Raw genomic sequence first — 13,326 nt, forward strand, 5'->3', positions numbered from 1 at the left:
CTGGGTGGATCGAAAATCAACTTCCCCATATCGACGACCCACTCACACTCTCACATCGGGAATCAAAAACCGAGTCCATCGGCCCTTCTGGCCCACTACCCACCTCTCCTGCCAGACGTCCACGATCCACGTCTTAGCCTTCGCTTTCGACATTCCGTTGAACCGAAGACTTCTCTCCTGCGCCAAAAGATTATTGTCGGAGTTCCTGCGATGACGCAGATCGCATCGTAAGAGACTGTACGCGCACGTAGTACGCAGAAGCAGCCTCCTATGAATAGACTCAAGTATTGCTCTGCCCGCGAGGACAAAAGCTTCTGAATTGTCCAGGGCGATCTTAATCCATGCGCTGTCATCCATTCCTGCACCTTGTCCAGCGTCCCATTCCCTCTTTCTTCCACATGCTCCTCAGTGGCTCTTTTGACCAGCAGGGGAACATCGTCCACAAAGCCAACCTCTTCTACTCCATCTGGGTATTGTAGGATTAGGACTCCATCGTATACGATGTTCCATAGGAGGGAGCCCAACATCAATCCCTGCGGGACTCCCGCCTTCATGTCAAATCGTACCCCCCCTCCAGCATCTGTTTCAGTGTAGACAACCCTGTCACGAGGTACTCATTGATGATGTTCTGGATCTAGCCCAACACACCTTTCGCTACCAACGCCCTACCAATGACTCCCCACGGGAGGCTGTTGAAGGCGTTCTTCACATCCAGGAGGATCAAGGCAGTTACCTCAAGGGACCTCCGAGTTACATTTGCCGCTGCATCCACGAAAAAAATAACTCTCATAACCGCATGGACCACTGACCGCCCCTTCCTGAAGCCGAATTGCCCGGGGGAGAGTCCTCCAATTTCCTCGACTTTCTCCGCCAGTCTTTTCCCTATGATCCGTTCATAAATCTTTGACAGTATGTTTAATAGACAAACTGGCCGAAAAGCTTCTGGATTCTCAGGGTCCCTTACTGGCTTTGGAAGCAGTACCATCCTCGCGAACCTCCAGCATTCAGGGAAAGCAACCCGTGTGAATGCGTTGTTGATGTATTCTAGCACTGTCCATGGGAACGCTCGTACCGTTAGATGAACAACCTTGTCCAGCACCCCATCCGGCCTCGGGCTCTTCTTTATGTTTTGTTCGGCATCTTAACGTTTTGTTCCCTAAAGCTCAGGAAGGGAGTCCTAGTCTCATCCCAAGGCAGCATATGCCACTCTTCACTTGGTAGCCTAGTAAAGACTGAGTTCACTATGTCGCTCCTTCCCAGGATCAGCAACCTCCTTCCCAGTCTCCTGGTGACAAGTTTGTAAGCTTGCCCCCAAGGGTCCTCCTGCAGCTTCTGAAGAAGCTTCTTCCAGGACTCGCACTTTTCCTTTTGGATCTCCTTCTTTAGGTTTCTCACCTGCTTCAGGTTGTGAGATAGTTTGGGCACATCCTCTCTACCCCTGGCCATATTAGTGTGAGATAGTTGGGGCACATCCTCTCATCCCTGGCCACACTCTGCTGCATCCTGCATCCTGCATTGTAGCTGGTGCACTTCTGCCCTTAGTCTGCCAATCTTTGCCCTCCCATCCCTAACCTATGAAGCACCAGGTGTTTTCCCACATCTGGTGTTTACCCCACACAACCTGTCCTCTTGTACCTTGAGGGTCCCCCATATCGTTATCATGTAGCTTCAACCCCCACTCTTGGATGTGGGTAGACCAGAACACCCTAGGCATGGGAGCTACTTTTGACCTAGCTCTAGACGTCACCACGTTTCGTCCCAGGCTTCATTAGTTTAGTAGATCCCTCATGAAAGCAATAGATTACATCACCACAAGCCTGCACCCCACATGCTGTACTCTTCTCCTTCTTCTGCAGGATCGCAGTAACCATTCCCACAACCGTCTTCCATTGCTTAGCACCTCGTAGCATGTAGGCTACTGTGTCCTTCGCCATGATCTGTCCTAGGTCCACTCGTACCTTGATCTCATCCTATTTGGGTCTCTCATAAAATATGTGCTCCCTACTATTGTCCTTATGTTTATATTTGTCCTTGTGTTTACATTTATGAATATGTAATCTTTGCTAAAGACCCGCTTATTTTTAAAAATAAAAAAAATCCACCCATACCAAATCAGACTACTAACAACAATTTTTCAACTTAAAAGAAAGGCTTATCTACTGCCATTTTTAATAAATTACCAGTTTAAAAATTTTTTACCAGTTTATTTAAAATAGTGTTTACTTTTACAGAGACAATATTTACTGTATTGATGTCCTTTTAAAATATTAATAAAACAGTTTTGAAAACCCAGAATTTTCCGCATCCCATTCAGTGTGAAATAAATATGAGTCCAAAATAATTTTTAATAACCCCCTTCTGAATTATTTCATAATAATTTTTATATTTAATGTATTTACCTTAAAATTATTTCATGTATTTATAAAATAAATAATTAATATAGACTTTAATAAAATCTATTTTTATCTTATTATTTGTTTTTATATTTATCATTTTACAGTACACATGTTATGTATTATTATGTACATTCATAATATTATTATTTATTTACAAAATTATTCAGTATACAGAAATATAATTAAACTGCAAGAATTCAAGAAATAAATTTCAGCAATATCAATAAATTTTTGTCACTGAATAAAAGAGAAAAAATGAAAACACATCCTTGAATACGAAAGAATTAAATGTTTGAAAATATTTCCAATAGTAATTCAAACAATAATTTTCAAAATATAAAGAAAAGTATATCTTAAAACAATTAAGCCTGACTATACATAATCTAGGAAATTAGACTGGTTATTATCTTTGTTGAGAGCATAATTAGATAGAAAACAACAAAAATGCAATTTCAAGTAAATTGTACTTATAATTATATGTCATGGGGGATGACTGCATTACGAAAAACTTTACCATAATAACAACTTATATGGAATAAACAGGTATGTGGCTAGAATAACCCAGAAGGTGGACATGCAATTGTTTTGTATTGTACCACTGGGTCCCGAAGTTTCTTAATCTGCCCCTGACATGGTTAAAATATAATGACGACATGTGGGGTGGGTAGGTATGGTACTCCACATATAAAAAAGTAACTGCTCAGGATTTGTGTGGATGGATCAAGGGAAGCCGTGATAAAAGACTGAACAGAGTAGCTACACAAAATGTATAATTCATTTATAAAATAAAAAGCAGACATGATTAAATCTGTAATAATTGTTTAAAATATAGACGCATGTAATAATAGTGTTATTATTAAAGAAAATATAGGAAGATACTAAGTATGCAATATCTTCAAAATAAATTACAATTCAGTAGGTGTTAATGAGAATAATTTGAGCATATACGAGGTCTGTAAATAAAGCAATGAGACTAGTTTTTTAGGCAACAAAGTGGCAACACTGAAAAGTTACTAGTAAACATATGGTAATATGAATAGTTCATTTATATTAGGTATTAATATTTTTAATCTATTGTTGCCACATGAGACGTAAACAAACTTTTTGTAGAACGAGTTTTTGTTGTGTGTTACATAAATGAATGATACTAATTATGAGCAACATTGTGCAATCAAGTTTTGTGTCAAACTCTGTGAGAATGCTAATGAAACTTTTTCAAAATTGAAAAGGGCGTATGGAGAAGATGCTTTGTCATGAGCCCAAAATTTTAGGTGACTTTAAGCATTTTCAGATGGCCAGGAATCAGATGCAGAATATCCATGGTTTTGAAGACTCTTAACGTCAAAAAGTGATGACAATGTTGAGCGAATCAGAGACTTGATACAGTATGACTATTATTTACTATCAGAATGATTACAGAACAATTGAATTTGAACCATACCACAGTCCATCAAATTTTGACAAATGAATTGGACATGAAAGACGTTTGTGCAAAATTGGTCCCAAAAAACCTTACTATTGAACAGAAAAACAACATGGAGGAAGTGTGCCGCAATCTTTTAGGGCAAATTGAAACTGATCCTGATTTTCTAAAAAATGTTACTGATGATGAATCTTGGTGATGAATTTAAGTATGACGCAGAAACAAAATGCCAGAGCAAGGAGTGGCACACTTCTAACTTATCATGTCCCAAAAAAGCAAAAATGAGCAAATAAAAAATCAAAACCATCATAATTTTTTTCATCAATAGTAATGGCATTGTCCAAAAGGGGTTTTTGCCTACAAAACAGACAGTAAATCAATATGTTTACGAGAAATTCTTGAAAGACTGTGGAAGAGTTGCCCGCTTGAGACCAGCCATCAAAGCCAACTAGATGCTGCATCATGACAATGCACCTTGTCACACTGCACTCTCAATTAATCAGTTTTTGGCAAAGAAAAACATTCTTGTAGTTCCTCAACCACTTTATTCACCTTACTTGGGTCCCTGCCACTTTTTCCTGTTCCTGACTTTAAAAAACATCTCAAAGGATGCCATTTTTGAACAGTAGAAAACATTTTAAAAAATGTAACTGACCATCTGAAGGATATTCTAGTTTCTGAGTTCCAACACTGCTGTGAAGAGTGAGAAAAGAATTTGAAGTGTTGTGTGGCTTCCCAAGGGAACTATTTCGAAAATGATAGTCCATGTATAATTTGATTGTACAGTCTCATTACTTTATTTACAGACCTCGTATTTATGTACATATCTAACGGAAATGCCAAAAATTCAGTGTTTTAACATTTTTTTAAATTAGTATTATTTAAAAATTCATTGACAGATTAATATTGTTTTCTAAAAGAAAATCATTTAATCTCATTTTAAATAAATTAGTAGAAAGATTTTTTAAATGGTTTGATAATTTATTAAAATGGTATGGGAAAATAATCTTTCAAGCCGCAATACTGTGCTGAGTTACACAAAAATGGAATGACCCCGGCTCTAAAAAGTTAATGGTTACTGGAGAGTAGTTGTAACCGCACATCATATTTCCACATACAGAGATCTATTTTGTTAATGCACTGTCAAACGAGTTGAATATTCACTAATCAATTTATTTTAGCTAAGGTGCTAGCAGTCACAAGCAGATGAAACTTTTGGAACTGTGTATTATTCTATTATTTCAATATTGTCTAATCTAATTTATCCTTTAAATTGATCAAACCACTATTTGCTGACATGGATCATATCTTCAGTTTCATATCATCTTGCTTTAATTTAGGAAATATTGATAATATCTTTTAAGTAATGGCTACTTAATTAGAAGACAAATGAGATGATTACATTTAATAGCTGATCCATCCCATTCAAATTTGTTTCTACCTCTACTACAAGGCTTTCACAAGATCAATTTCCTTCTATAGTACTGGCATAACAGTTTTACTTTTTCAAACACAAGAACCTTTTTTTTAAATTATTTACTTCTAGCTGAGTATGATAATTAATATTTAAGGCTATTCCATTTACTTTATATCTGATTCACATAGTTTTAAAATGTTGTGTTTCTCTTCAAAAGTCCTTTCTTGGATTTTTTGAAGAGATTGCTGACTTTCTTTTTTCTGTCATTACATCACTGAAAGCTTAACAGCATACAAAAATTATTGTCATAATTTTGTTGATAATTTTATTGATATTATATGAAATTTAACATTTAAGATGAATACAGATTATGTAAAATAATAATTCCATACTACCTAAATCAATTCCAAAACATGTTAATGGAAATGTTTGACTAAAATGTTAAATTAAAATATTATTAAAAAAATTCACGAACCAGTTAAGGCAAAATAAGAAAACAGGTACTTTAAAAAAAAATTTTAAATCCACATTGTAAAACTCCATTCAAGTAAAAATATATTTTTCACGTGCAACCTATCAATCACATATTTTTTTGTAAAGTAAAGGGGCTGCTATAACAAGTAGTCATAAATTAGGGGTATGTAGTATTAATGAATAGTATTCTTTAATGCTTATTACTGACTGAAATAATGAATAAAACAAAAAATAATTTAAAAAAAATTATTTAAAAAAATTCTCAAAATAAATTTGTTGAACAATAAATAAAATAAAGAAAACTTTTAAATGTTTTGTACTTAAAAAATAAATAGTGCTAAGAGATATCTAATGGATCTTATTAACTTACATTTTAATCTGGCTGTAAAGTTGTTTTTCAAATTTATTATAACTTAATAATTCTAGTCTGCTGTGATCACGATCACATTCCAAATCAGATAACTCTTGATTATCTGAAAATTCAATTGGAGGCTGTAATCTGCAACAAATTATCAATTTATATGCAGTACATCACTGTTAAGTTTTTTATTTTTATTTTAATTCTAGACTGATTCAGCAGTCTATCACGACAATATTATTTTTTCTCATTCATGTTTCATGTTGTAAAATAATTTGTCACATATATTTATTTTTAAAATTTGAATCCATATATTTTGAATTAATTTTTTTTAGTTTACTAATTAACTACAATATAAATCTGCTTTTAAAAGTAATTTGTATATTTTTGGTCACTGTTTAAATTATTTCATTTCAGTTTTATAATTTATTACCAAAACAACTAATTTTAAATGGTATTCCCACAAATTTATTCATTTAATGCACACTTACATATAAAATTAGTTATAAAAAAAATAAAATCTTCGAAATTTCAATTAAATCCTTTAACATTTCATATAAACAGTAGGCATGTTTGAAACTGTAACTTAAATTATTTAAATAATTAGATATTTTACTATTATTTATCGATTTATTTTTTCATGAACCAATAAGTTGATCTTCAGTTATAGTTAATGTTTCCAAATTATAGAATAATTAGTTACCTGTTGCAGCTTCACCTGCACTAAAGGTTACCTGTGCTTCCCATCATGGACAATTTTTTGTTATTTTACTTTTTCTAGTAACTAACTGAGGTAGGTGCAACCAATCACATATGTAGTAACAGTGGCAGTGGCTCTGTTAGCTGAGGCACCATTCCATATATTGACACACTCCTTAAAAAACCCATAATTCAAAAAAAAATTTTTAGATGTTTATCTGAAGAGTATTTGCAAGCCCAAATATACTGGATATCTGGTTTTGTATAATCAGGATTGGAAAAATCTTTAATCGTTGATCAAATTTTTTTTGCCTTTCTTCAACCCCCTTTCTCAAGGTTGAATTTCAAACATCTAGAAACTGGTTGATTCACATGAAAATTAGACTCACTAAAAATCAGGTTGATATCTTTATTTGTTATTGAGAAATTCTTAAATTAGTAAATTTCTTTGTTAGTTCATTTTACATCTTTAAACGCAGAATTTCAAACAATTCTTTATTAATGTACATTTATATCGTAAGAAGAACGTATATACAAATTTTCATCAATAAATCTTCAATTGTTTTTGCTTAGCGTTGATTAAGAATCATTCATGATATGTTATCTTCAACATCAATCAGACCTGTATTGAAAAATATCTGGCACAGCTCACCAAAAGAAAGGAGCATAACAATTAAAAGGCTCAGCACACCTAGCAGCCTGAATGAGAAGGGCAGCACCATAAGGAATTATTTATTATTTAGACTTTTAATAAATAATTTTTCATTTTAATATAGCCTAAGACACTTTGAGTATGTAATAAAGCTACTGTTAAAATTTATTACAGATAAGTGTAAAATTTGGTAGGGATTAGTTTAGCAGTTGTTGAGATTTTTGCCAACATACAAACAAACTTTCCTCTTTATATAATAAAGAGGTTTTGTAATGTATAAAAAATGACAAACCTTGTATATAATTACAAAACCTATAGAACAAGATATTTAAAAAATATTCCTAGTGGCATACACAGAAAATACCACCTGAAAAAATTTAGAGGACAGTAATTTTCAGAATAAGAGAATTGATGAACACTACTATAGGCAACAAAGGCACAATTAATTAATAAATATTATTAATTTTAACCTATGATTCTCAACATTATTAATTATAATGTATGAAACCAGAGTATATGTAATATGTTGAGTTTTGATTTTTATGCTGGCCATATTTTTCCTTCAAAATATTTCATCAGTTCTGAGTGAAGCAAACATTATTCTCTAGTTTAGCTGTTATTGTAGAATGACGCAATTATTATTATACATGTATTTTATTTTAATATATTTTGTATTGCGGATGCATGACCCATTAGGAAATGGGTCTAAATTTTAAAAAAACATTTTTTAAATTATTTAATGTAGTGTATGAGTATATTGTAATGTAGATAACATTTTTGATTGTATAGAAGATACTTTCTTAATTCATAAATATTTATTAGTTTACTGTTTTCTCATTTGGCATCTGTCGTAATAAATACTGTACACCATACTTAGTCAATATCATACTATTTCTACACAAATTTCAAAGTAAAAATATAAATTTGAATCTTATATCAACTTCATACAGCATTAATTCAATAAACAACTCTCCTAGGGTTCAGAAAAGGTAAAAGGTTTGCCTAAATTAAAAGACCAAATGTGATTGATATTTATAATGAAGATATTGTATAAATTTACTTGATAAACGTTGTAATCTGGTAAAAATAAGATTAAAGAAAAGAATTAGTGATGGATATTTTTATTTGATTATTTGTGTTGCAATTCAGAATGTTTGGATTTTGTACAAAAATATAAACAAAAAAAAGAATTCAGGTACAACATCAATGACTTCTTTTCCAAATCTAAGAAATTTAGCGAAATGCTTTCTAAACCAGGTATTGTAAGAAAACTGATATCTGTTGTATTATTAATAAACAGTAAGATGACTCTTCCAAAAATAACCAATATTTTTTAATTACATGCCAATGGAGATATTTAGTGATGTGCAGTTGACAGAGCATTTTGCTCCCCATAAACTCTGTAACCACATGTTCTATCTTGTTTACAAAAACATCACAAAAACTGAACAAGATATCAACTATCCAAAAACATGTGGTCACAGAGGAGGTTATGTGGAACACAATGCTGCCAACCACATGTCACTAAATATCTTCTTTGGCGTGCAATTAAAAAAGTCTGATTATTTTCTGAACAGATCTCGTAAATTATACACATTTTTTAACTTATATATTAAAAATGAAGAAAGCGGAAAATGTTTTCCCCAGATGACACCATCTGTGTAAAATATGATGTGAGACTAGGCATTACTATATAATTCAGATCAAAAAATAAATACTAAGAGACAAATACATATACAATACAATTATATTTAATAAAGTAATACATAATAAACTGATAAATAATACATTATTTTGAAACAAATACCAACTTATTTTATACAATTTATTTTTTACATTCTACATAATTTTTTATATTATGTTTACTCATTTTTATTAGTAGCTGTTTTATTTGTCAGTGTATTTTTTTCATTAATATATCCAATCATGAAAAATAGTAATTAAATAAAAAATATTTTAAAAATTAACTAGTAATAAAAAATTTATGTTTTTCCTTTTGACATGTTACTGTCAGAGATGTAATGTACGGTAATATTACAAAAAATGGTGAGTGTTTGAACATGTACCATGTAGGTGTGTTTTAACACAGTAAAAAGAGACAAAAGATAGAAAAAAGAATCTCTAAAGGAAAATTAAGTAATTTTTTTAGTTAATAATTAATTTTTAATTGTTTATTAAATTTAAAATATGTAAATATAATTTAAATTCTACAATTTTAAAATAGTTAAAAAAGAATTATGAAATGTTTCAAAATTATCTGACTTCTTAATGCACAAAATTAAAATTAAATTTTACGTACTTGTACTACCTTGATGAAAGACCTCTTCTAGTTCTTTTAACTTCCGGTGATGCGTCTGCTGACTCAGTACTAGAATCTAATTCAAAAACTGTTGAATCTGGAAAAATGAAAAAAGATCACTTGAACAAAAGCAGTAGCAATAATTTAATTCTAACTTATCAATGCTTTCAACATCACTTGCTTATAAATGTTGCTACATTTATAAAACTGGTTAAAAATAGGACATGAAAATCAAAGAGAACAAAGTTTTGTTGCACAGTGAGGCAATATCAGTGACCATTGCCTAAAATACAGTGTAAAAATAACTGATAAATTTGGTAACAATTGGTAAAAACAGAACACTTTTAAAAAAAAAAAATTTAAACGTCATATCACATAAAATATGTAGATTTTGCAAACTATCACTTTAGCATACTGTTGAAGCCTCATAGTAATATAAAAAATGGGAAATTGTGTGATCACATGACATTACCAATAAATTAATAATAACTTGAACATCAAAATAATTGCACAAAAATATGTCTCAGTGACAGTGACAAAATGCACTGATACACCATAATATAGTGAAAACTCAAAATTCTGTAATAAAAGTTATAGGTTATTTAACTAGTGAAAACCATTCCATTACATTCAAAAATGAGATTCAGTTGTTATAAATACAGTGATAAAAAAAATAGTAATAAATTCATAAAAGCATTAGTACCTAAAAAATTCAAGTTATGGTTAACTTAGTTTGAACTGACATGGTCTCTGTTAATTTCTTACTTATTACACTATGTATTTAAAAAAAAATGAAATAAACTAACCTGTGTTTCTTAAAATATGAGAGGGAGTGTAATGCTGATGTGGTTTTTCATTGCTACCATCACAATGACAGTTGAATCTTGTTCTTCCATCATCTTTGACGCCTCTTTTCTTTCTCATTGGTAATGTTTGTTGACTTGATATACAAGATATTTCTGTAATAAAAAATAAACTGTATTTTTTTTTAGAGGTGAAAAAATGGTACAATAGAACTATTCTTATTAAATATAATATTTAAATCATGGGTCTGCATATCCCAAATTTAATGAATAAATGGTACTTTGCAACAAATCAATATTTAGATTTACATACAAAGCTCTTGGCTTTTAGTTTTAAGTCTTCAAATAGAATGAATCATGGAGATTTGCACATTTGATCCAAATTTTTTAATCATACTTACTTCAAAGTTTTTATAAGGCATTAAGAAAAATCTTGCAATGAAAAATAGTACATTTTTTATCTTGCTATAAAAGAGTAAATACTTTATTCACAGTATTTAATAACTATTTCAACATCACTAAAATGCTTAACAAAGACTCAAATATTAAAATTTAAATATTACCAATCACATTAAGAAATTAAAATAACAAAAAAGTAATATTCACATAATGAAAAAGCATTATTCACATTTTGATAATAAACATGTTATATTATTATGTATTAAGGATACTTTCACACTTTGATATGCTTCCCTGAAGAAAATTCCCTAGGAAAAGATAAGTAGTTCATTTCATAATATTCATTTTTGTGGTGAAAATAAAAATAAATAAGTTTACACTTTATTATAATTCAAATTATTTCTATTTTTTAGCAATTACAGTTAGCTATGTTTTGCAAATGCATTTTAATAAAATTTAAGCATTATCATAGTTTTTAAAACAAAACAGGGCAATAAATATGTAATTAAATAAAACTGTAAATCTTAAAAAAAAATTTTTTCCCTTTTATACTTCAAAGGAAGAAAATATTTTAACATATATTCTTCAGTTCTAAAGCAATGGCTTCAGAACTAATTGTCGATTATTTAGGAATATTTTCACAAATACAACATAAAATAGTATGCTGGAGTGTACTATTGAAGAATGGTGTGATACAAAGTCTGTAAATAAAGTAATCTGTAAGTAAAGTAAAAACTTTTTATTTACACTCCAATTATACATGGACTATCATCTTCGAAATAGTTCCCTTGGGAAGCCATGCAAAGCTTCAAACAGTTTTCTCACTCTTCATTGCAGTGTTGGAACTCAGCAAACCGGAATATCCTTCGATGGTTGGTTACTTTTTTTTAATGTTTTCTACTGTTCTAAAATGGCGTCCTTTGAGGTGTTTTTTTAAAGTCAGGAACAGGAAAAAGTTGTAGGGACTCAAGTCAGGTGAATAAGGTGGTTGAGGAACTACAAGAATGTTTTTCTTTGCCAGAAACTCATTAATTGAGAGTGCAGTGTAACAAAGTACATTGTCATGATGCAGCATTCATTTGTCTTTGATGGCTGGTCTCATGCGAGCAACTATTTTCTGCAGTCTTTCAAGAATTTCTCAATAAACATTTTAATTTACAGTCTGTCCTGTAGGTGAAAACTCCTTTTGGACAATGCCACTACTATAAAAGAAACAAATTAACATGGTTTTGAGTTTTGATTTGCTCATTTTTGCTTTATTGGGACGTAACTGATTCCTGGCCATCTGAAAACGCTTTAAACCAACTAAAAACTTGACTCATGACAAAGCCTCATCTCCATATGCCCTTTTCAATTTTGGAAAAGTTTCAGTAGCATTCTCACCGAGTTTAACACAAAACTTGATTGCGCAACGTTGCTCATAATTAGTATCACTCATTTTTGTAATGTACAACAAAAGGTCGTTTCACGAAAAGTTTGTTTATGTCTCATGTGGCAATAATAGACTAAAAATATTAATACCTAGCATAAATCATCTGTTCATATAACCATTTGTTTACTAGTAACTTTACAGTGTCGCCACTTTGGCAGCCAAAAAAAGACTAGTCTCATTACTTTATATACAGACTTCGTATAGGTGATAATTATGCATGAAAAGTTTATTACTCATTGGTGTTGTACTGACATATTCAGTGTCTGTATACACATTCTGCAATAACTTGAGTAAACATAAACAGAATTTAATGAAATACCTGTGTATTATATAGATCATTCATTTGTGTATATATCACCAGCAAATTAAAACAAAAACACATATCAAACTAAATAAGTAACACATATCATTGTTTTATTAATACTATTATTCATCAGTCTATCATTTGCAATTTGTTAATAGATAAATGTTACTCAAAATTACACACCAAGGTTAAGACCATCAGGAGGACTATTTGATAAACTCATTTTACCCTTTCCTCTTGAATAATGATAATCTCTACTACGTGGAGGCTGTCCTTCATAGCAATCTCTCTGACTGAAAGTTTCAAACTGCATTGAATGTGCCATAGTCTGAAGATTTAGTGTAGCATATGGACATATTTCATAGTCAGCCCCTGTAATAATAAAAATATAAATAAAAACATAAAAAAATTATTAAATAAATAATGATTTCAAAAAAAAAGGCTTGACAGAAGTTGCTAAGTAATGGATAGGTTCAAGTGAGATAGTACAAGTGGTCAATTGGTAAAAGTAGATAATAATAACTTTAAGCAATTTCAGAACTCATAACAGTCTGTTGTCTCTTTCATGTTAAGGTAGAAAATAACAACCACATTTCTGTTTATATGTTCAGTATTGTTTAGTGACCCTTCAATTGCACAACCACTACAAACATCATTTACATGATCTTAC

General features: G+C 31.1%; 1 protein-coding gene across 1 annotated transcript in view; it reads right to left on the minus strand.

The window, feature by feature from the left end:
* Window positions 1-6,076: 6,076 nt before the first annotated feature.
* The window catches only part of LOC142321173 (cell adhesion molecule Dscam2-like), a 267,607-nt gene continuing 260,357 nt past the window's right edge, over window positions 6,077-13,326 (minus strand). Inside the window, exons 27-30 of the mRNA XM_075359168.1 lie at window positions 12,840-13,028; window positions 10,525-10,677; window positions 9,728-9,815; window positions 6,077-6,209 (exon numbers count right to left, since the gene is read on the minus strand). Coding sequence (XP_075215283.1) covers window positions 6,077-6,209; window positions 9,728-9,815; window positions 10,525-10,677; window positions 12,840-13,028 — 563 coding nt within the window. The remainder of the gene's footprint in view (window positions 6,210-9,727; window positions 9,816-10,524; window positions 10,678-12,839; window positions 13,029-13,326) is intronic.

The sequence above is a fragment of the Lycorma delicatula genome, chromosome 3, assembly GCF_047948215.1.
Source record: "Lycorma delicatula isolate Av1 chromosome 3, ASM4794821v1, whole genome shotgun sequence".
NCBI lineage: Eukaryota > Metazoa > Arthropoda > Insecta > Hemiptera > Fulgoridae > Lycorma > Lycorma delicatula.